Source organism: Callorhinus ursinus, unplaced genomic scaffold (assembly GCF_003265705.2).
Source record: "Callorhinus ursinus isolate GAN/ISIS: 27379988/994484 unplaced genomic scaffold, GSC_fseal_2.0 scaffold100, whole genome shotgun sequence".
NCBI lineage: Eukaryota > Metazoa > Chordata > Mammalia > Carnivora > Otariidae > Callorhinus > Callorhinus ursinus.
Genome location: NW_027397162.1, coordinates 417,437 through 441,792, shown reverse-complemented (window position 1 = coordinate 441,792; position 24,356 = coordinate 417,437). Strand labels below are relative to the sequence as shown.

Here is a 24,356-nt window from a genome sequence, read left to right as displayed (position 1 = left end):
CAGGCCACCCCTCCTAATATAAACAGAGGATTTCTCCACACCAGTGTCATACAGGGGTACTCTACATGAGATGTGATGTATCATCAGTTCATTTGCGATGTACCCGGCAAAGAGCAAGGTGCTCCGTCTGTAATCAAGGCCTGGGTTTTTCCTATTCAACCAGCAAATCAAAAGGACAAGAGTCTGATTGGTATCCACTTTCAATCCCACCGCTCGCTTCTGCCCCACATTTGGACAACCTGAGAAAAAACCCCACATGCTCCTTCCCTTTGTACAGGTGGGAGAGCTAAATGCCCACCCTCACTTAGTACCAAGGCAGAAGGAGGTGATCCAAGGTGGTAATCTGCTTTCACTTCAGGATAGTGTCGCAAAGGCTCAGGGGAGGAGCTATCTTCCAACCACATCCAGAAGCAATGAGGGTAGTTGGCACTCCACTCCCTGATTCCTCCACAAAGACAGTTGATAGAAATTACTCAATCTGAACAGACATAAAACAGACTGGAAAAAAACTGTAGAAAGAACAGAGCCTCAGGGACATGTGGGACAATTAAAAAAAAAGATCTAGTATGTTATTCAAGCCCCAGAAATGGAGAAAGAGGGTGGATCTAAAAATAATACTGGAAGAAATAAAGGTTGAAAATTTCCCCAAATTGCCTAAAGGCATACACCTGCAGTTTCAAAAACCTAAACAAACCCCAAACAGGATAAACAAAAAAAATTCTACTCCAGGACTCAGAATAATCAAATTTCTGAAAACTAAAGACAAACAAACATTTGAAAAGCACCTAGAGGGAAATGACATATTATCTGTAGGGGAACAATGGTTTGAATGGCAGATTTCTCACCTGAAACCGTGGAGGCCTGAAGGAAGCGACATAACATTTTGTAAGTACTAAGAGAGAACTGCCAACCATGAACCCTATATTACATCAAAATTTCCTTCAAGGATGAGGAAATAAAGCCATTCTCAGATGAAAGAAAATAAAGAACATTTGTCACCAGGAGACCTACACTGAAAGAATGGCTACAAGAAGTTCTCCAACAGAAAGGAAATGATAGCAAAAGAGGCTTGACATTTCAATGAAAAGGGTTAAGAAACAGAGGTTAAACTGACTACCCTTCTTCTCATGAGCTTCTAAAAATGTTTGACAACTGAAACAAAAGTAATAACATCATTTGATACGGTCTTCAACATATGAAGAGTAAACATCCAAGACAATTGTAATAAAAGAATAGTGAGTGGTAAAGGGACCTAATAGAAGTAAGGTTTCGGGGCACCTGGGTGGCTCAGTCGGTTAAGCGTCTGCCTTCGGCTCAGGTCATGATCCCAGGGTCCTGGGATCGAGCCCCGCATCGGGCTCTCTGCTTCGCAGGAAGCCTGCTTCTCCCTCCCCCACTCCCCCGCTTGTGTTCCTGCTCTCGCTGTGTCTCTCTCTGTCAAATAAATAAATAAAATCTTAAAAAAAAAAAGTTTCTACACTGCACTTAAATTGCTAAAATACAGTTGACAGGAGACTTTGATAAATTGCACACGTACATTTTAATACCTAGAGTAGCCACTTAAAAAGAAAAAGAAAGGAAAAAAGAAATATACCCCCCAAACCCTATACATGAATCAAAACTGAATTCTAAAAAATGTCCAAGGTCCTAAAAGAAGGCAAGTAAACCCCCTACCCCCACCCCCACAAAAACCAAAACAGAAAAACAGGAACAAGAGAGGAAAACTTAAAAATCAAAGTAGAAAAATGACATTATTTCGTCCCAACATGTCAATAACTACTTCAAATTTAAATGGTCTAATATACCAATTAAAAGACACACTGTCAGATGGTAGGGGAAAAAAGCAGGACCCCTCTATATGCTACCCACAAAAAAATTACCTAAAATATAAAATATAGGTAGGTTAAAATAAAAGAGATGGATAAAGATAAACCATATAAATAGTAATAAAAATCCAGCAGTGGCTATATTAATATTAGGTAAAGTATACTTCAGAGCCATGAAAATAAACAGGGACAAAGAGGGATATTAGTTGCATAATGATAAAAGGGTCAATACACCAAAAAGATACAACAATCATAAATGTATATGCACCAAACAAGAAAACATTCAAACACACAAAGCAAAAGGTAACAGAACAGAAAGAAATAGACAATTCCACAATTCTAGTTGGGGATTTTGACACTCTTTTTTCAGTGATTGATAGAAACACTAGGAACAAAATCAGCAAGGATAGAGAAAATCTGGGTAACATCAATAACCAGCAGAATCTCACATTTATAGAACACTCCATCCAACAACAGCAGAATATATATATTTTTTTCCGGAGCCTTTAACTACCTTCATTTTATTGAGAATGCAGTCAACGGTAAATTATGACTAGTGACTGTGGTTGTTTGCAAATATTTACACGGACGCCGGGAACACCTCTCAGAACTTTTCTGCAAAGACACTGTGCAAACACATCTATATATCTTTTTTTTTTAAAGATTTTATTTATGTATTTGACAGAGAAAGACACAGCAAGAGAGGGAACACAGCAGGGGGAGTGGGAGAGGGAGAGGCAGGCCTCCTGCCGAACAGGGATCCCGATGTGGGGCTCGATCCCAAGATCCTGGGATCATAACCTGAGCCGAAGGCAGACGCTCAATGACTGAGACACCCAGGTGCCCCCAAATCTATATATCTTCTTTAAGCGCCCATGGAACATTCAATAAGAATGCTGCTTATGGCTAACCTGCTTGTGGATCATGAAACAAACCTCAACAAATGTAAACATTTTGAAATCACACAGAGCATGTACTCGGACCACATGTGAAACTAAAAATAACAGAAAAAATAATAAAATATTCCAAACACTTAGAAATCAAGGAGCACACTTCTAAATAATCCATGGGTCAGAGAGGGAGTCTAAAATGGAATCAAGAAATATTTAAACTGAATGAAAATGAATTCAAAACAAATGAAAGTTTGTGGGATGGAACTTCAACAATGCTGAGAGGGAAATTCATAGAACCAAATGCTCCTTACGTTAGAAAAGAAAAAAAAAACCTTCAAGTTAATAATCTAATCTACCATCTCAAGAAACTACACAGCACTAAATAAAACCAGAGAGAGCAAAAGAAATAAAGACAAGAGAAGAAACTGAGACTAGAAATAGAGAAAATCAATGATATAAAAAGCTAGTTCGGGGTGCCTGGGTGGCTCAGTTGTTAAGTGTCTGCCTTTGGCTCAGGTCATGATCCCAGGGTCCTGGGATCGAGCCCCACATTGGGCTCCCTGCTCAGCAGGAAGCCTGCTTCTCCCTCTCCCACTCCCCTGCTTGTGTTCCCTCTGTCAAATAAATAAAATCTTAAAAAGAAAAAAAGCTAGTTCTTTGAAATACTCAATACAATTGATAAAAATCTAAGAAGATTAATAAAGAGTAGATATGCATTTCCAATATCAGGAATAAAACAGGAAATATAAACACAGATCTTCCTATCATGAAAAGAATAATAAAGGGATGCTTCAAACAATTCCACAATTTAATTAGAAGACTTAGATGAAATGGAACAACTCCTCCAGAAGGGCATTCTATCAAAACCCACCCAATATAAAATACTTTGAACGGTCCTATACCAATTAAGTTGAATCAATATGTGATTAAAAGTATCCCAAAGAAAGGGGCGCCTGGGTGGCTCAGTCTTTAAGCATCTGCCTTCGGCTCCAGTCATGATCCCAGGATCCTGGGATCCAGCCCCACATCGGGCTCCCTGCTCGGCGGGAGGCCTGCTTCTCCCTCTCCCACTCCCCCTGCTTGTGTTCCTGCTCTCGCTATCTCTCTCTCTGTCAAATAAATAGATAAAATTTTTAAAACAACAACAAGTGTCCCAATGATTTCACTGGAGAATTCTACCAAATATTCAAATAAGAAATAACACCAATTCTACAAAATCTCATTCAGGGGGAAGGGGGAAAAGAGGAAAAGAAAGGAAGAAAGAAAAGAAGAACACTTCCCAGTTCATTTTGGGAAGCAAGTAGTGCTCAGACACCAATACCAGTACAAAAAAATTAAACTATACACCAATATGCTCATGACTTTAGACACAAAACTCCTCAGCAAAATACTAGCAAATAGAATGCTATTAATAATATTCCATGGCCTGGTGCAGTTTCCTGCAGGGAGACAAGGCCAGTTCAGCATCCAAATCCAGTCAAAGGAATCCATAATATCAACAGACTACAGAAGATAAATCACATGATCATATCAACCAAAGAAGAAAAAGCGTTTGGCAAAATTCAGTACCCATTCGTAATGAAAACTCTTAGCAAATTAAGAGGGTGATTTTCCAAACTAGATAAATAACATCTATATATATAGAGAGAAACCAAAAAACAGACCCTTAACTATAGAGAACAAACAGATGGTTACCAGAGGGGAGGTGATTGGGGGAATGGGTGAATTAGGTGAAAGGAATTAAGAGTACACTTACCTGTTTTTATTTTTTTAAAGATTTTATTTATTTATTTGACAGAGCACAAGCAGGGGGAGTGGGAGAGAGAAGCAGGCTCCCCGCTGAGCAGGGAGCCCGATGCGGGGCTTGATCCCAGGACCTTGGGAACATGACCCGACCCGCAGGCAGTCGCCTAATTGAGCCACCCAGGAGCCCCAACGCTACAGTTATCTTGATGAGGAATGATTAATATATGGAACTGCCGAGTCACTATATTGTACACCTGAAACTAATATAATGTTGTGTGTTAACTACATTGGAGTTAAAAATAAAAAAAAAAAGGTAAAACAAAAACCCCACAGCTATCATCACATTTAATGGTCAACACTGAATGCTTTCTGCTTAACATTATGAACAAAGCAAGTATGTCTTCTTTCACCACTTCTATTCGACATTGCACTCCAAGTTCTAGCTATAGTACAATAAAAGTAGGAAAGGGGAATGAAAGAGATACAGATTAGGAAGAAGACAAAAGATGTTTGCTATTTGCTGATAACATTATTTTTTATGAAGAAAATCCTCAGGAATCCACAAAAAAAAAATCTAGAAAAGTGAATTCTGCAAGGTTGCAGGAGACAAGGTCAACATATCAGAACTAATCGTATTTCTCTGTAACAGTAATGATCATGTGCAAACTGAAATTAAAAACTCAATATGATATATAATGACTCCCCCCAAAAAGTGCCTAGATAAAAATCTAACAAAATATGATCAGGGTCTACAAATGGAAAATTATAAAACACTAACGAAATAAAAAAGGATCTAAATAAATGAAGAGACACCACATTCATGGACTGAAAGAGTCAATATAATAGATGCCAAATCTCACCAAAATGATCCATATACTAATATAATGTTTATCAAAATCCCAGCAAGATGTTTTATAAATACAGAAAAACACAATAAAGTGTATATAGAAAGCCAAGGGGAAAAAGTTAATATGGAAAGCTAAATTAATTTTTAAAATTTAGGGTGAGTAATCACTTTACCCAATTTTAAGATTTCTGAAAGCTACAGTAATCATGATAGTGTGGTACTGGCACAGGTTTAGACATACAAATCAATGGGATAATATAGAGAACTCAGAAATAAACCACCATAAACATGCCTAACTGATTTCTGACTAAGGAGTAAACATAATTCAATGGAGGCATAATACTGTAGTCTAGTTTTCAACTAATGGTGCTGGTCAACTGAATATCCTTAGGCAAAAATACAAGAAAGAAACTCAACCTCACATGGTAATGCAAAAATGAACTCAACATGGATGAGATTTAAACGTAAAGGGTAAAACTATAAAACTTTTAAGAGAAAATACTCAGGACTGAAAGCTTGCTTAAGACTTCTTACACATGACATGAAAAGGATTAAGAGGTTCCTTCATAATAATGCCATGAATCAATGTAACAGAAATGGCTTGGCCTACAATGGCAATATAAAAGTACACATGTGGTGATTTAAAAGGCCCTGAGGAGAGTTAACATGAATGCATGATTATTTTTACATTTCTTCACAGCATATTTCTTAGTGTGAGGTAATACTATTATGCGTAGCTCAAAAAAAAAAAAAAATCAAAAACAAACAAAAAAACCAAAGAAGGAATTCCAAAAGACCCTGATAAGAGGTACTACACATTACTTATTATACCAGGATTAAGGCCATGGTAACAACTGTGAAACTCAGAGATACCTGCATGTGCACATATCAATTTCATCTGTTAAAATTCTACTCAATCTCCTCAATGGCGAATCTTCACACGATCTTTTGTAAGATTAAAAATGAGATTTCTTCTCTGTGCTTTTTTATTTTTTCTTTTTTTAAAGATTTTATTTATTTGAGAGAGAGAGAATGAGAGACAGAGAGCATGAGAGGGGGGAGGGTCAGAGGGAGAAGCAGACTCCCCACTGAGCAGGGAGCCCGATGTGGGACTCGATCCCGGGACTCCAGGATCATGACCTGAGCCGAAGGTAGCCGCTTAACCAACTGAGCTACCCAGGCGCCCCTGAGTTTATTTTTTCTTAAGCTAATTTAGCTATGTATTTGATTTTGTTTTGGCTCTAATTCAACCCCTAGAAAACAACTGATGTGGACTTGGGAGAAGCCTAAGGAGGACGGGAGAAGCTTAGGAACCACAATCAGAGGGAAGAATTCAGATTCATCTGGGAAGGTCACATAGCTACACCGCTGTCCTCACACAAAAAAACCAATAAACAAGTAGATCAAGAGCAAGTATAAGTAGTGGGTTGTTAAAGACACATGAAAAAACACTGTTTTGTTTTTGTTTAAATCAAAATCTTGAGTGTGGTACAGTGGGCCCATTTATACATACATCTTTACCTCCTGAAATTTAACAGTATTTCATAACTCAAGCCTTCATATTTCTCATTAAGGCTTATGCTACTCAAGGGTAGAGACGAAGCTGTAGAACAAAGGCTTTCAATAAATGTTTTCAGACACACCCTAAATGTCCAACTGTCCTGATAATGGACAGCAGTGGAAGTATACACAAGATAAAGGGGACAAGGCTCTCTCATCTCTGAAACAACACTCCCCCTCCCCCAAATAAGATAAGGAACAAACTACCCTAGGCTGGTCACAGAAGTCTGAAAGAAACCATGCTTGAATTTCTCTTTTATGTCTTCTCTTCCTTTGTTTAAATATCCCTGAGATAATTTTTCAGTGTAAACTGAGGAGAAAGATGTGGCTGATGGTTATGCTAAATTCATGAGAATAACTGGATCACACTCCTGGATGAATTCTCAGATGCAGAATAAGGCTCTAGACTGGGTAAATTTCCAGTGTGACTCCTTAGATGACAAATGATATCCTGCAACAAAAGGGTTTCTCATAGGGAAGGAAACTGAAGGGTTTCTCTTTGGTGTGAATGATCAGATTCTGAGTAAGATGTTTCCTCAGTGGTTACATTCAAGAAGTCTTTCCCCAATAGGAGCTCTTAGAGGGTGACTGATGGCTGCTCATTTGTGAAGGGTCTTCCCAATTCTGTTACACTGACAGGGTTTCTCCCATTATGAATCCTCTGATGCTGAGTGAGGGATGAGCTGCGACTGAAGGCTTTTCCACACTCACTGCACTCATAGGGCTTCTCTCCAGTGTGGATAACGGAGTGTCGGATAAGGCTTGTGCTCCAGCAAAAGGATTTCCCACACTCCCTGCATTCATAGGGCTTCTCTCCACTGTGAATCCGCTGGTGCCTTGTGAGCCCTGAACGGCGGTTGAAGGCCTTCCCACACTCCATGCACTCATAGGGCTTCTCTCCAGCATGGATGCTGATGTGTCGAATGAGGTCTTTCCTAGTGCTAAAGGCTTTCCCACATTCTTTGCACTCAAAAGGTTTTTCTCCAATGTGAGCCCTTTTATGCAAGATGAAAGTGTAACAGTAGGTGAAGGCCTTTCCGCACTCACTGCACTCAAAGGGCTTCTCCCCAGTGTGGATAATGGCATGTCGAATGAGGTTTGCCCTCTGGCAAAAGGCTTTGCCGCACTCCATGCATTCATAGGGCTTCTCTCCACTGTGAATCCGCTGGTGCCTTGTGAGGTATGACCGGCGATTGAAGGCCTTCCCACACTCTGTGCACTCATAGGGCTTCTCCTCAGTGTGGATGCTGAAGTGTCGGATGAGGTCTGATCGATTGCTAAAGGCTTTCCCACATTCTTTACATTCATAGGGTTTTTCTCCAGTGTGGGCCCTTTTGTGCAAGATGAAAGTAGAGCAGTGGGTGAAGGCCTTTCCACACTCACTGCACACATAGGGCTTCTCCCCAGTGTGACTCCGCTGGTGCTGCTTGAGGTGTGACCGGCGGTAGAAGGCCTTCCCACACTCGAGGCACTTGTATGGCTTCTCTCCTGTGTGGATGACATAGTGCTGAATGAGGTCCGTGCTGTCGCAAAAGGCTTTCCCACATTCACTGCATTCAAAGGGTCTCACTCCAGTGTGAATCTGCTGGTGCCACGTGAGGTGGGACCTGCGGTTGAAGGCCTTCCCACACTCTATGCACTCAAAGGGCTTCTCTCCCGTGTGGATGATGTAGTGTCGAAGGAAACCAGTCCTATCACGGAAGGCTTTCCCACATTCTTTGCACACAAAGGGTTTTTCTCCAGTGTGGCTTCTGTTATGCAAGACTAAATTGGAGCGGTGGGTAAAGGCCTTTCCACATTCACTGCACTTATAAGGCTTCTCTCCAGTGTGAATCCGCTGGTGTCTTGTGAGGTGTGACCTGCGGTTGAAGGCCTTCCCACATTCCATGCACTCATAGGGTCGCTCCCCTGTGTGGATCATGTGGTGCTGGAGGAGGTGTGTGCTCTTGCTAAAAGTTTTCCCACACTCAGTGCATTCATAGGGCTTTGCTCCAGAGTGAATCTGCTCATGTCGCACAAGAAAGCAATTCTTGGTAAACACTTTCCCGCATTCCTCACACTGATGGGGATGTTTCCCTTTATGAATCAAGGGATCTTTCAGTAGGCCCTGTGAGTCATATTTGTGGAGAACACGTCCTGGAGGGATCAGCTCCCGTACAGTCCTTGAGTGTACACCATCACCTGTCCCTAAACCATCATGTTCAGGCTTCATGTTCCCAGGGAGCTTCTCCATTTGGGGGTTTATCCCTGGTTTCAACTGGCTTTCCAGCATTTCTGATGGCCTATCCTGATTTTTGCCTTGCTCCAGCTGGGAGTCCCCCAGAGCTTGCTGAGTCAGTTGTTCCTGTGGTGAGACTTCCTCAGATAAGGCAAGGTGAGAAAGGGAAAGCTCTGTGGTCCCGGGTTTTGTACTGTCACCTGAAGGGAATACAATATACAGAAGAGCTTATTAGAGATGGCAACACAGAAAAACAAAATCGCCATTTCAGTGGGAATAAGAAGATGAAAATAGTGGCTCTGTGCCTGCCATGTTTTCAAATCTCTGAAATCCAGTTTGCAATTTCTTTTTGGACCTTGAATTCTTGAAACCTTTGAGGGGAAACCCAGAGGGAGAGAACAGATGGGGGACAGAGTGTCTGGCAACTAGGGACAAGTACACAGAGTAATGACACTGCATTGCTGGGTTTGCTCAAAGCTAGACTGCCTCCAGGTGCTATAAGAGGCCAGAGAAGGGGCACCTGATGCAGCCTCCACAGCAGCCGTTAAGAGGTAAGGGAGGGTTCCTAGGCAGGGAATGCAAGAAATTGCCATACAGAGAAAACAGGAAAGCCATTTCAGCCTTAGTTGATGGAATGAACAAAGGTAGAGTCTTTCAAGATTCAGGGAACCTTCAGTGCACCAGACGATGAGGCTGGTAAGAGTGCAGCCCCTGTCATGGGATTGGTGTCCACACAAGAAGAAACAAAAGAGCGTTTGCATCTTCTCAGGGCCATGTGAGGAGAGGAGACTCCTATCTGCAAACCAGGAAGAGGGCCCTCACCAGACACCCAGATCTGCCAGCCCCTGGATCCTAAACTTCCGGCCTCCAGAACTGTGGGAGATCAACGTTTGTTGTTTAATCCTCCATTCTGTGGCATTCTTGTTACAGCAGTCCAGACTGACTAGGCAGTTGGTATAAGTAATGTCCTCATTCTTGAAGTCAGTGATGTTAAGTGTATTATTTTCAAAAAAGAAATGAATGAGCAAGTAACTTAGTTGACACATCAATTAATCAAGGTCATTCGTGAATCAGTGATGACAATGTGTCATAAACCAAGGTTTATGAATTATCAAAATCTGTACCTGAGGTCCACTAAACAAAAGTTAGAGGTCACAGCAGTATTACGGTTAAGATCATGGTCTCTGACCACAGAAACCCTAGACCCAAGTCCCACAAGAACTTAGTATTAGCTCTGTGGCACCTGGCAAGGCACTCAAATTTCGTAAGTCCTCATTTTGTCTTATAAAAAATAAAGCTAGAAATAGAGACTGTCCTGTAGGACTCTGAGGATGAAGTGAAATCCTCCTGCATTTACCACATTTACTATGTGGATCATGTTCAGTATGAGGCCATACCTACACGTCAGTTCTAATTTTTTATTATGGGTTAGTCAAATAATATACATCTGGGGCCTAATTAGGAAGCATATAAATTGGCAGTGTCAGAATGTGTGGATTAACCTTGAAGAGTATTGAAGAGTAAAAAGAATGGTCCATGAGATGCCTGATAAGCCAACATTAAAGTCACCAGAATAAGACTAGGAAGGTCCTGGGAGATTAGCGGCAGAGACTCCAAGAGGATCAGATGCTCACGATACAATCTGAAAAGTCTGCTGCATTATGAATTCACATAGCTGGAGGCCAGAACACTTGGCACAAATTCTGCCCGTACCAAGTGAGTTTATACTATACAAATTACTTAGCTGTTCCCATCTCAATTTCCTCACGTGAAAAACTGAGGGACTCTGTTTCTGCCTCACTGACTGTCCTGAACGTTAAATGAGAAAATGCCTATAAAGTGGTCAGCACAGTGCCAGCCACTGGAGGATCATTTGGGAAATTGTGGGCCATCACCCATTATCATTATGGCTGCTGCTGTATTTGAAAATTAGGAGCGAAGCAGTGACTGTGTAAGGACTATTTTCAGTGCTGTGGTACAGACGAACCCCCCCACAGGGCCTCAAAGCACAGAGAGAATGATGTTACCACTTTCACATGTGAATGGGGGGAATGTGAAAGGGTGCAGCCTTCTTCAGAACTGCTTGGCATTTTTCCAATAAAGCCAACCTGACCTGGAAACATACCAGAATCTGTCCCTAACAGAAATCAGTGCTTATCTGCACCAAAACACATAACAAGAATATTCTCAGCAGCATTAACTTGAAAACAACAGGAATGCCTGCCAAGAGGGGAATGGATAAATGAGTGGCAGTTTTTCACACAATGAGATATTACGCTAGATTGAGAGTGAACGAACTCCAACTATATGCAACCACATGAAAAGAATCTCACAGACATAACGATGGTCAAAAGGAGACAAATACACACACAGGACGTGGTGGGGTTCCATAGTCAAAACAAATTCATGCTAATGGTCTCAATAGGGATTACCTAGCAGAAGGGGCTTCTGAAGGCATGAGACCCTGACGAGGTGCTGGAAATATTGTACAGTAGTCCCCTTTATCTGTGAGGGATTTGTTCCAAGACCCCCAGTGGGCCCCTGAAATTGTGGCTAGTACCAACCCTATGTATACTCTGTTTTTTATATATACAAACCTATACTAAAGTTTAATTTATAAATCTGGTATATAAGAGATTAACAGAAGTAACTAATAATAAAATAGGACAATTATAACAAATGCTGTAATAAAAGTTACACAAACATGGTCTCTCTGATATTTTATTATACAGCACTCACCCTTCTTCTTGTGATGCTGTGAGATGCCAAAATGCCTACAAGATGAGATGAAATGAGGAGAATGACACAGGCATGTGACATAGTATTAGGCTACTGGTGACCTTCTAATGATACATCAGAAGGACGATCATCTGCTTCTGGACCGTAATTGACCACGGGTAACTAAAACCATGGAAAGCAAAACCACAGATAAGGGGGCACCATGGTATATATTAAATATTAACATAGGTGATGGTTATACAGGTTTTTATGTTCACAAAGATTCATCAAGCTGACCTCTTAAGATTTTTGCACAACAGAGCATACGAGTTACAACTCATTCAAACAGTGCAAGAAGGGACTCCTGGGTGGCTCAGTCAGTTAAGCGTCTGCCTTTGACTCAGGTCATGATCTCAGGGTCCTGGGATTGAGTTCTGCATTGGGCTCCTTGCTCGGCTGGGAGCCTGCTTCGCCCTCTGCCTGCTGCTGCCCCTGCTTGTGCTCTCTTTCTCTCTGACAAATAAATAAAATCTTTTTAAAAAATAAATAAAATTAAAATTAAGAAAAAAGTGGAAGAAAATAATAGTAGATGGGAGAATGGAACACAAGTATACACATCTCTTGCAAGAATGAGACAACTTGGGGCACGTGGGTGGCTCGGTTGGTTAAGCGTCTGCTTTCGGCTTAGGTCATGATCCTGGAGTCCCGGGATCGGGCCCTGCATTGGGCTCCCTGCTCAGTGGGGAGTCTGCTTCTCCCTTTCCCCCTGCTCATGCTCTTTCTCTCTCTCAAATAAACAAATAAAATCTTAAAAAAAAAAAAATGAGACAATTTTTCCTAGGAAATGGGTTATACAGGGAAAGCAGTTGATACCAGTGTGAAGACATTGGAGAGCCATGACTTTTTCATTGACCTTCCCCTAGTATGATGCAACCAAGCATATTTTTATGTTGAACAGAGAATGGGTAAAGTTACAGAAAAGGCAGAAAAGCAGTGAAGCAAGAAGCCAGTTCCCTGAAAAGGTGTGATCTGGCCTCTAGTGTGAGAATTTGCCACGGTCAGGGACAAGGCCTCCTCTAGGGGGAGGTGAGAAGGGAGACCACACATATGAGAGATTCAGATCAGTGTGTAATGGTTGGTGATCAAGCAACACAAGAACACAGATTATTTTTGACATGAAAATATGCTAAGGCATCCATGGCTGGGGGATGTGGTGAAGGTCTGGAACAAGCTCTCAGTGGCTGGGGGAGCCAGTACGGGAGACAGGGCAGATCAGAGGGACACAGATGTGGGGAGACCAGCTATCACCCAGGCAAAAGTTGAAAACCTGGACTCAGGAGTGTAGGGATGGGTCTCAGGGAGGAGGGGAGGTGGTGAAGACGTTCATGTGAAATGGAGAGGATGTCTGAATGTAGGGGTTAGTAGAGACGGAGGTGTTGAGGAGTTATCTGAAGCTGCCATCTGGCCTAACATGCATGGGAGGTGGGAAGAGCAGGCAAAATCATGAGCTCCCTCTTAGGCATGTTGAGTGAGAAGTGTCTTTTCCACTTTTCCACAGATGTGAGACCAGTGACAAGGATGAAGATTTGGAACACACTCCGAGGGGCCGAAGAGACACATACCTGGGATGAAAGCCCAAGGGACCACCAGAGGGGAGAGAGCATGGCTCTGCAGTGGCACCAGTCACCATACCTGACATCTCCAGGGCCTCAGCAACCCAGATTTGGGGAACAGAAGGCAAAATGTTACCTTGAAGGTTAAGCAAACAGGAGGGGTGCGAAGATATGGAGCAAGGGAGTGCTTCTGAGTGTCTGACTGGCACCTGGAGACTGGATGGATGGAGAAGGTGAGGAAGGGTGGGATGCAGAGTACAGCTTGTTTCCTTGCAGTGCAGAAGGAAATGTGAGATACTATCATTATTCATCAGGACTAATATGATCTGAATAACACTAACAGCTTACTTTTGCTGAGCCATTCACTCACTATGGGTCAGGGCCAGTGTCAGCCAGTTTCATACACAATCTGGTACATCCTCAAACAACTCAATGACCTGGGAGCAAACTGAGTGTTGCAGACTACACTCACCGAACCATTTGTTCCTCTCCTTGGACACACAGCTCAGCCTCATTTCCCATGCCCAGGTGCCTAAGTGTGGCCAGATGCCTTGTCAGTGGAATGTGAGGAGAAATAATGTATGTGGAAGTGGGTATGACACCTTCCTTTCTTCTCCCGTTTCCCCTCTGCCAGCTGGAAGATGCCAGGACAACGTGCAAGTCTCTTGTTGATAGGAGGTACCTGGGTCCCTGAATAACTGAGTGGTACACAGCTCCACACTGACCCACATTGTCCTTGGGTGAGAAAAGTACTTTTCATATGCTGAGCCACCAAGATTCTGGAATATGCCTGTTAGAGTACTTAGATTTACATTGGCTGAACTTATATATAAAGGCACAGTGAGATCATGCACCTTCCCCAGGGCCACAAGGCTGTTGTGGGTCCCAGCTAGTTTTTAAGCCCAAGCAGCTGGAACTGAGAGCCTGAACTTATTATTAATAGGTCCCACACCTCCACAGGAGCGCTGGAGATTGTGATAGGGCTGGAGTGGGTGGGCAGAAGGACAACAGGTTAAAAGGCTCCATGGGTCCTAAGCCTCTAGAGAGGCCACAATAATAAAACTTCCACAAATTCCAGTGGCAGTAATCGCTGTGCTGTCTGCAAGCTGCCATGACCCTGACCCGGCACGCTGTTGGCACCTACCTGGGCAGGAGTTAGGGGAGAGGCCTCTCTTCAATGTCTGTAACGCTGGGCTGTGATCCAATGGGTAGAACAGCTCTGGTTTGGGCAAAGGACAGCCTGTTCAAGGAGAAAGGAAAAGGATGTGGAAATTGTGGCGAGAAGAAAGAAACCTCTCAATCTAGACTGGGACTTCAGAATTTGGAGAAGGTCTCAGAATGAAGCTGCTCCCATCCATGCAAACAAAATGATATGACCTGGAAACCAATGCATAAAACATCATTATTGGGCCCCAAAGACCGTAAACATTAGGGTTGGCTCCAGAGACAGCACCAATTCCCTTTGACCTCCATCATGTAGAATCCCAACATTGTTCAGACCTATCTCCGGAATGTGCTTTCTCATGAATCCAGTTAGGCGCCTCTACCTCCCTGTGCATCAGCCATACCTGGTGAGTCTGAATGCCACCACAGACTAATTTACATAAAATCTCTGGGGTGAAGCCTAGGCATCAGATTTTAAAAGATTTTTCTTTCTTTTTTTTTATTTAAAGATTTTTATTTATTTATTCATGAGACACAGAGAGAGAGAGAGAGAGAGAGAGAGAGAGAGAGAGAGGCAGAGGGAGAAGCAGGCTCCCAAGGAGCAGGGAGCCCGATGCGGGACTCGATCCCAGGACTCTGGGATCATGACCTGAGCAGAAGGCAGACGCTTAACCATCTGAGCCACCCAGGCGCCCTAGGCATCAGATTTTAAACACTCCCCAGGTGATGGCACCCCACCTGGTAGGTTAAAAAGCCCTCGTTTCCATCATTTCAAAAATGGCATCCCTGAGTATCGATAGTCTGAGGAAGGCTGGCTACTTTGAGTGAAGAGAAAGGTTTATTCCAGGCAGAAAGACTGGAAGACAAAAACAGGAACAAGGACAACAAATAGGAAACAGTGACAAACATGGTAAATATTAATCCCACTATGTCAATATCACTTGGAACATCAATGTTTTTCTAAATGCTCCAATTATAAGACAGAGGTTGTCAGAGTGGATCAAAAAACAAGACCTGGGGTGCCTGGGTGGCAGTCAGTTAGGCATCTGACTCTTGGTTTCAGCTCAGGTAGTGAGACTGAGCCCCGTGTCAGGTTCCACACGCTCAGTGCAGAGTCTGCTTGAAATTCTCTCTCCCTCTGCCCATCCCGCTCATGCTTTCTCTCTCTCTAAAATAAATAAATAGGGGCGCCTGGGTGGCTCAGTCAGTTAAGCATCTGCCTTTGGCTCAGGTCATGATCCCAGGGTCCTGGGATCGAGTCCCACATCGGGCTCCCTGCTCATCAGGGAGTCTGCTTCTTCCTCTCCCTCTGCATGATGTTCTGCCTGCCTGTGTGCTCTGTCAAATAAATAAATAAAATCTTAAAAAAAAGAATAATAAAATAAATAAATAAATAAATCTTAAAAACAAAAACAAAACAAAACCCAACTATAGGTTGTCTATAAGAAACCCACTGTAAATATACAAATAAGACACATACACGTTGAAAGTAAATGAATGGAGAAAAATATACTAATATGTTAATAAAATATGCTAATACTAATCAAAAGAAAGCAAGCATACCCATGTTATTTCAGACAGAGGAGACTTCAAAGCAAGGAAAGTTACCAGGGCTAAAGAAGGCATTATGTAATGATAAACGGGTTAATTTGCAAAGAAGACATAAAAATTCTTAATCTGTTATGTGTCTGGCAACACAATGTCAAACTATATGAGGCAAAAACTGATAGAATGACAAGAAGAAATAGATGAATCCACTATCAAAGCTGGAAACCACACTACCCCTCTATCAGAAATGTACAGATCCAACAGGCAGAAAACTAGTAATGACATAGTTGAACTCAACAATACCATCAATTAATTGGATATAACGGACATCTACAGACTACTTCATCTAAAAACAGAATATATGTTCTTCTCAAACTCACATGGAACATTTACCATGATAGATTATATTCTGGGCCATAAAACACACTTTAACAAATTTTAAAAAGAACAGAAATCATAAAATGTCTGCTCTCAGACAATAAAGTAATTAACTAGAAATTAATAACAGAAAGATAATTGGAAAATCCCTAAATAGGTAAAGATTAAACAACACTTTTATTTATTATTTTTATTTTTGTTTATTTTTTAAAGATTTTATTTATTTATTTAACAGACAGAGACACAGTAAGAGAGGGAACATAAGCAGGGGGAGTGGGAGAGGGAGAAGCAGGCTTCCCGCTGAGCAGAGACTGATGTGGGGCTTGATCCCAGGACCCTGGGATCATGACCTGAGCCGAAGGCAGACGCTTAATGACTGAGCCACCCAGGCGCCCCTGAACAACACACTTTTAAATAACACATTGGTCTAAGACACAATCTCAAGAAAGTAAAAAATATTTTGAACTAAATGAAAACAGAAATACAGGGCACCTGTATTTGGAGAGTTGGAAGAGCATGTGACTCTTGATCTTGGGGTCACGAGTTCGAGCCCCACATTGGATGTATAGGTTACTAAAAAATAAATAAATAAACTTTCAACAAACTAACTAAAAAACCAAAAATACAACCTAGCGAAATTTATGGGATGAAACAAAGCATGCTTAGCAGGAAATTTATAACACAGAATGCATATTTTTTAAAAGAAAGATCTGAAGTTAATTATTAAATTTCCACCTTAGGCAACCAGAAGAAGAATAAATTAAATGCAAAATAAATACTACAAAAGAAGTAAGAATTAGAGCAGGAATCAAAGAAATTGAAAACAGAAAGTAGAAAAAATAAACAAAACCAAAATCTGGTTCTCTAAAAATATCAATTAAGAGTGAAGGGGGGGATGGGCGCCTGGGTGGCTCAGTTGGTTAAGCGACTGCCTTTGGCTCAGGTCATGATCCTGGAGTCCCTGGATCGAGTCCCGCATCGGGCTCCCTGCTCAGCAGGGAGTCTGCTTCTCCCTCTGACCCTCCCCCCATCTCATGTGCTTTCTCTCTCATTCTCTCTGTCTCTCAAATAAATAAATAAAATCTTTAAAAAAAAAAAAAAAAAGAGTGAAGGGGGGGAAATCGGAGGGGGAGATGAACCATGAGAGATGACGGACTCTGAAAAACAAACTGAGGGTTCTAGAGGGGAGGAGGGTAGGGGGATGGGTTAGCCTGGTGATGGGTATTAAAGAGGGCACATTCTGCATGGAGCACTGGGTGTTATGCACAAACAATGAATCATGGAACACTACATCCAAAACTAATGATGTAATGTATGGTGATTAACATAACAATAAAAAAATTTTAAAAAAGACAAAAAATAAAAGGATCAATAAAATTGATAAACTTCTAGCCAAGCTGACTAAGAAGAAATGAGAAATGACACAAATTACTAATATCAGAAATATAACAGAGAACATCACTACAGATCCCATGGACATTAAAAGAATATTAACAGAATACTATTAACAATTTTATCTTCACAAATTTGATAACTGAGATGAAGGAACCAATTACTTGAAAGACACAATCTGCTAAAACTCACACAAGAAACAAAAATCTGAATAAGCCTGTATCTATTAAGGAAATCGAATCAATAGTTAATAACCTTCCAAAAAAACAAAGCACCAGGCCCAGATGGGTTAACTGGTGACTTCTACCAAACACTGAAGGAAGAAATTATACCAAGTCCCTACATTCTCTTCCAGAGACAGAAACAGAGGGGTATTTCCTAACTCAATCTGTAAGTTTGAGTTAGGAAATCTGTAACTCTAATATCAAAATGAAACATATTACAGAAAAGTATACACAGTATCTCTCATGAATATAGATGTAAAAAAATCCCCCACGAAATATTAACTAATCAAACCCAACAATGTATAAAAAGATTACATACCACTACCAAGTGGGATTTATCCCAGATATACAAACCTGGATAAAAATTTATTTATTTATTTATTTTTAAATTTTATTTATTTTTGACAGAGAGAGAGAGCACAAGCAGGGGGAGCGGCAGGCAGAGGGAGAGGGAGAAGCAGACTCCCTGCTGAGCAGAGAGCCCGATGTGGGGCTCGATCCCAGGACCCTGGGATCATGACCCAGGCCGAAGGCAGACGCTTAACAACTGAGCTACCCAGGTGCCCCAAACCTGGATAAAAATTTAAAAATCAATTAATATAATCCATCACATCAACAGGCTAAAGAAAAATCACACAATTATATTGATAGCTGCAGAAAAGCATTGATAAAATCCAACACCCATTCACTAAAAAAAGAAAAAGAACCTTAGAAAAATAGGAATGGAAGGAAATTTCCTCAGCTTGATAAAGAACATCTAAAAAAAACCCTACACTTAACAACCTACTTTAAGGTGAGAAACTTGGAGCTTTCCCACTAAGATAAGGAACAAGGCAGGATGTCCTCTCTAACCATTTTTCAACATTATACTGAAAGCAGCAGCTAATGTAATAAGGCAAGAAAAAGGTATACAGACTGAGAAGGAAGAAATAAAATTCTTTATTTTTGGATGACATGGTCACCTATGTGGAAAATCCAACAGAATCAACAAAAGACCTCTGGAACTAATAAGCAATTATAGCAAGACTGCAGCATACAAGCTTAATGTACAAAATGCCTTTGTATATACCAGAACTTAACAAGTAGAATTTAAAATTAAAAACACATTACCATTTACATTAGTACTCCCCAAATGAAATACTTAGGTATAACTCTAACAAAATATATATAGGATCTGTATGAGGGAAGCTACACAACTTCAACAAACAAAATAAAAATAGAATAAATAAATGGAACGATATTTCATGTTCATGGATAGGAAGGCTCAATATTGTCAAGATGTCAGTTCTTCCCTATTTGATCTATAGATTCAATGCAATACCAGTCAAAATCCCAGCAAGTAATTTTGTGGATACCAACAAACTGATTCTCAAGTTTATATGGAGAAACAAAAGACTCTGGTCTCCTAAGCATTACAGTAAAAAGGAAACAGCAAACACTCTTGTATGGGGCCAGCAACCTGAGTCCAGGGCGCCTGGGTGACTCAGTCGTTAAGTGTCTGCCTTCGGCTCAGGTCATGATCCCAGGGTCCTGGGATCGAGTCCCACATCGGGCTCCCTCCTCAGGGGGAAGCCTGCTTCTCCCTCTCCCACTCCCGCTGCTTGTGTTCCTGCTCTATCTCTGTCTCTGTGAAATAAATAAATAAAATCCTTAAAAACAAACAAACAAACAAAACCTGAGTCCCAGAAGGCTAAAGCAGTGAGAGAGGGAGGGGGATGTGCGCAGGAGGATTCAATCCTCAAGAAATGGGGGTCAAGAGAAGAGGCAGACTTGGTGATGCTAGACACCATTTCATGAACCACTAAGAACAAAAAGCTGGGAACCGCACTCAGTAATTTGGTCAAAAAAAGACACCAGCATAAATAGAAAATATCATCTCTTCTGGCCAACATTTCACAAAAGAAACCACCAAAAAATGCAGAGGAGAGCTTTTCACAATGAAGATGTGTCTTTTAAATTGAACAGACTGGGGTGCCTGGGTGTCTCAGTCGTTAAGCGTCTGCCTTCAGCTCAGGTCATGATCCCAGGGTCCTGGGATCGAGCCCCGCATCGGGCTCCCTGCTCAGCGGGAAGCCTGCTTCTCCCTCTCCCACTCCCCCTGCTTGTGTTCCCTCTCTCGCTATGTCTATCTCTGTCAAATAAATAAATAAAACCTTTTAAAAATATTAAAAAAAAAATTGAACAGATTAAGCTTTATGAGGGACTCGCTGCAGTGGCCCTATTTTCCTTATTTGCCAAGGATGTCACTCAGAAGAATTAAATGAGTGAAGAGGAACAGTATCAGCATACAGAAAGAAGTAGAGACAAGGACCATGGGGCTTCACACAGCAAGGACTGGGTGGCCACTTCCTGCTGCAAAATAGCTGTGGCAGAAAAAAATCATTGTGAAAAGACAGAGACACAAGCAGACCCACAGAGAGAAGCCAGGACAAAAGTCCCAAAAGCCAGGGATTGTGTTTCTCTAAGTTCCTGTATCAGTCCCTCAAGGGGCCCAGCTGGAATTCCTGCTTTTAGGTTTTGTGAGACAACCCCATTTCCTCCCAACACACCCTTCTCCTTTGGCTGTGACCAAAAGTAAACTAGACCAAAAGGCACCCGGCTGGCTCAGTCTGCCTTCGGCGCAAGTCATGATCCCAGGGTCCTGGGATCGAGCCCCGCATCGGGCTCCCTGCCCAGTGGGAAGCCTGCTTCTCCCTCTCCCACTCCCTCTGCTTGTGTTCCTGCTCTCGCTGTCTCTCTCTCTGTGTCAAATAAATAAATAAAATCTTAAAAAAAAAAAAAAGTAAACTATGTTTCTTACTTAACACTCCTTGAGACACGGGAGAGCAGGAAAGAAGACAGGAGTCTAGAATATGACTGAAGTGGGGAGGAGAACAGGAAGGCTATAGACGCCTTCTCAAGCAGCCAGGCCTGGAGCCAAAGAGCAGAGTGAAGGAAGTGACAGCTATCCCACACCGCAGAGTTAGGGAGCCCTTACCCAGAGAGACCAGGAGCCCACAGGTCTCCAGCATCACCTCCTGGTACAGGGTCCTCTGGGCCGGGTCCAGCTGCCCCCACTCCTCCTGGGTAAAAGTCACGGCCACATCTTCGAAGGTCACAGGCATCTGAAAAGTCAAACACAGGCAGTGTGTTGGTCTTGGGGTTATTGACGGGAAGCAGAGCCCATCTCTCTCAATGGCAAGGGGGCAGAGTGACCAAACACCCCCTGAGGGCTGAGCTCTGTGCTGGACTCAAGGAAGCAGAGATGCTGTTTTGTCCTGATTACAGCAGCAACTCATAAGAGACAGAGCCTCCTATGTGGGAGCCAAAGGAGAATGGTGTGAGGGCAGGACCTTTCTGTGTGGACTGTGAGGCACAGAATGGTAAGGGCTTTAAGATGCCACAGGAATGGGAGAGAGTAACAAAGATAATGAAAACAGTACCAATAATAATTACAGCAACAGCAGCCAAGACTCACTGATCTTCACTGCATGCCTGACTCATGCTGACCTCTGTCTTGCTAATGTGAATGAAAGTCCCCAGCTCTGAAGTCTAGAATCAACACTTGCCTGCCGTGTGAACTTGGGAACCTCACTTCATTTCTCTCAGCCTCAATTTCTGTATCAATACAGTAATTCTCACTCAGCAGTAATAGTTATGAGAATTAAAGAAAAAAATCTTTGTAAAAGAAACACTGGGGTGACTGGCCACAGCCTGTGAGGTCAGTATCATTATCACGTTCGCGTCAGTCAGGGCCCTGAAGTCCAGGGGACTCTAGTAGTTCACCCACAGTTTACATGTGGTATGAGCAGAGGCAGGATTTGAACTGAGGTCCCTCTGGTCTAGAGTCTAATGGCATAATCTTGACACTCCTCCATTAGCAAAGGAGTTAATGAAGATGGGCAGCATTTCAGATCAATTTCTCTACCACACACTCATTTCAGCCACCACTGAACATGATTCTGTGGACATGGGCAGAGGAGGGAACTCAACATCACCCACCTCACAGGACGATCACCTGAGGTGGTGGCACCTGCTTGGGAAGTGGCAGGGCCTGGATCAGGTCCCACTGCCTTCTGTTCCTCAGAGACTACTAAGGAGAATCCACAATGCGTCCATGTTTCTTTTTCCTACCTGAGTCTTTCCCTCCACCCCTTTTGGCAGCTCTGAGGGAGTTCAAACCCCCCCCACCTGAGTCTCAGTAGCACGTATCCCTGAGGAAAGAATACTTCAGGCCCAGAACACAGAAGTTACTGAGGACAATGCAGGCTGTGGCCATGAGAGCAGCCTTTGCCACAGTGTCTGTCATGGCTGCGAGTATGAAGGAACATTCAGCAAATGACCACACGGTCTGGCTCTCCTAGGCTATGTCTCAGCAGAAGGGGGTAGAGGCACCAGGGAAATCACACAGGTACTCTGGGGACTCCTTAAACCACCAATCTACCTTTCTTTGTCCACACACTTCCACTTGCTAAAAGGCCATATCCCCACCTCATGCACAAGGCCTGCTTGGCTTACAAAGCTGACTTCGGGTGTCACCTTCAGGCATCCCTATCTGCTTTTTGTAGAGAAAGGAGTAAAAATGCAGGCTGTGGTGGTCAACACATTGGCTGTTTCTGCTACTTAGGAGTTGCAGTGATTTTGGACACTAAATCTCTGAGCCTCAAGGTGTTCTTGTGCAAAACAGCGATAACAGGGGCGCCTGGGTGGCTCAGTTGGTTAAGCGACTGCCTTCGGCTCAGGTCATGATCCTGGAGTCCCGGGATCGAGTCCCGCATCGGGCTCCCCGCTCAGCGGGGAGTCTGCTTCTCCCTCTGACCCTCTTCCCTCTCATGCTTTCTATCTCTCATTCTCTCTCTCTCTCAAATAAATAAATAAAATCTTTAAAAAAAAAAAAACAGCGATAACAACACAACTCAACTCAGAGGAGCTGAGGATTAAACGAGGTGATACGTTACGCCTGCCTGTCAGCCCACAGGAAGACCCAGTGAAAGCCAGCTACCATGGTTCTTTTGTTACTGTTTTCTCTTTGCTCCCACAACATCCTAGACAAACCCAACCACGAACACTTACCTAATTTTGCCAGGTTCCCTACACAAAAATGCAGATGATGGGCAAGGAGGGAAGGGGCCATTTTAGCCTGAACTGCTAGGAAACATCTCTCCAAGTGAGTGACATCCGAGCAGAAGCCAGAAGGATGTGAGAGAGAGGCCCTGCAAAGTCACAGGGGCAGTACCCCAGGCAAAGGCCAGCGCAAGGGCGAAGGCTGGGCGGATGAAAAAGAACTCGGCAGGGTCGGGCTGGTGCATCCGGAAAGAAGGCAAGGTCGGAGGGCGTCGGCGGGAGAACCGGGTAGGCACCTGCAAGTCATGGCAGCGGGCTGGACTGAGAAGTGACCGAAGCCCTTGGGAGTAAGCACTTTTCACCCTTCGTGCACTGACTGAACACCTGCCAGAGACCCGCCACAGACGCAGGACTACGGATAAGGTGACAAGCCAGCGCCACTTGCTGTAAACAAACGACAAGGAGAAAAGGAAACCGAACGGCATTCTTGGCCTCCAGGCTGCCTGGGAGCCCCTCCGCAGCACAGAGGAAGCAATGCTGAGCATCGTCACTCACCCGCACCGGCCCCATCCACGCCGCCGCCATCACAGGAGCCTGTGCACAGAGCAGGACCCGGAGGGGCAGCGGCCGAGGGGCCTGCAGGATTCAGCCGACCGCCACCCGTTCGCGGCCCAGAGCGGGGTGACCTTGGCTGACTGTCGCACTCCGAGCCTGAGTTCCCCAGTGTGAAACGCGCCCGAGGCCCAGGGCGTCGAGTCAGGGCTGCGGGGACAGCGCCCCGCGCCCCAGCGGGCGCTCACGTGACACCCCGTTACGGAGGACGAGGGACGGGTGTCAGGCTTGTAAAAAGATACGGAGGCGGCACCTACGGCCCACAGCTTCTCCGCTCAGGCCTCGGAAATGCACCCTGCCCACCGCTCACAGCACCACTGCCCAACCGGCACAGGCGGATGACGTACGCCTCATAGGGTCCGGAAGTACCGCCCCCGCCGGCAGGGGCCGCAGGAAATGCCCCTGTCTTGGGCACTCATTGGCCCAGCGCGCGCGCAGACACGCGGAGCACAGCCTTCTGGGTAATGTGGTTTTCCCCTTACCGACAATCGGCGGTGGGACACTTTCCAAGCGTGTCTTCTCCGGAAGAGTGCGCGAGGTCCAGGGAGCAGCCTCAGACCCGCTTCTTCAGAGT

The 24,356-nt window shown here is 43.4% G+C and overlaps 1 protein-coding gene across 1 annotated transcript; it reads right to left on the bottom strand.

Annotated features, from left to right (window-relative positions):
* Window positions 1-1,445: 1,445 nt before the first annotated feature.
* LOC112806525 (uncharacterized) lies at window positions 1,446-24,119 on the bottom strand. The gene is made up of 4 exons (XM_073888984.1): window positions 23,726-24,119; window positions 21,105-21,231; window positions 14,566-14,661; window positions 1,446-9,290 (listed from the first exon to the last, which is right to left on the bottom strand). Exons 1-4 carry the CDS (start codon window positions 23,753-23,755, stop codon window positions 7,450-7,452), a joined length of 2,094 nt encoding a protein of 697 aa, XP_073745085.1. The 5' UTR covers window positions 23,756-24,119; the 3' UTR covers window positions 1,446-7,449.
* Window positions 24,120-24,356: the final 237 nt, after the last annotated feature.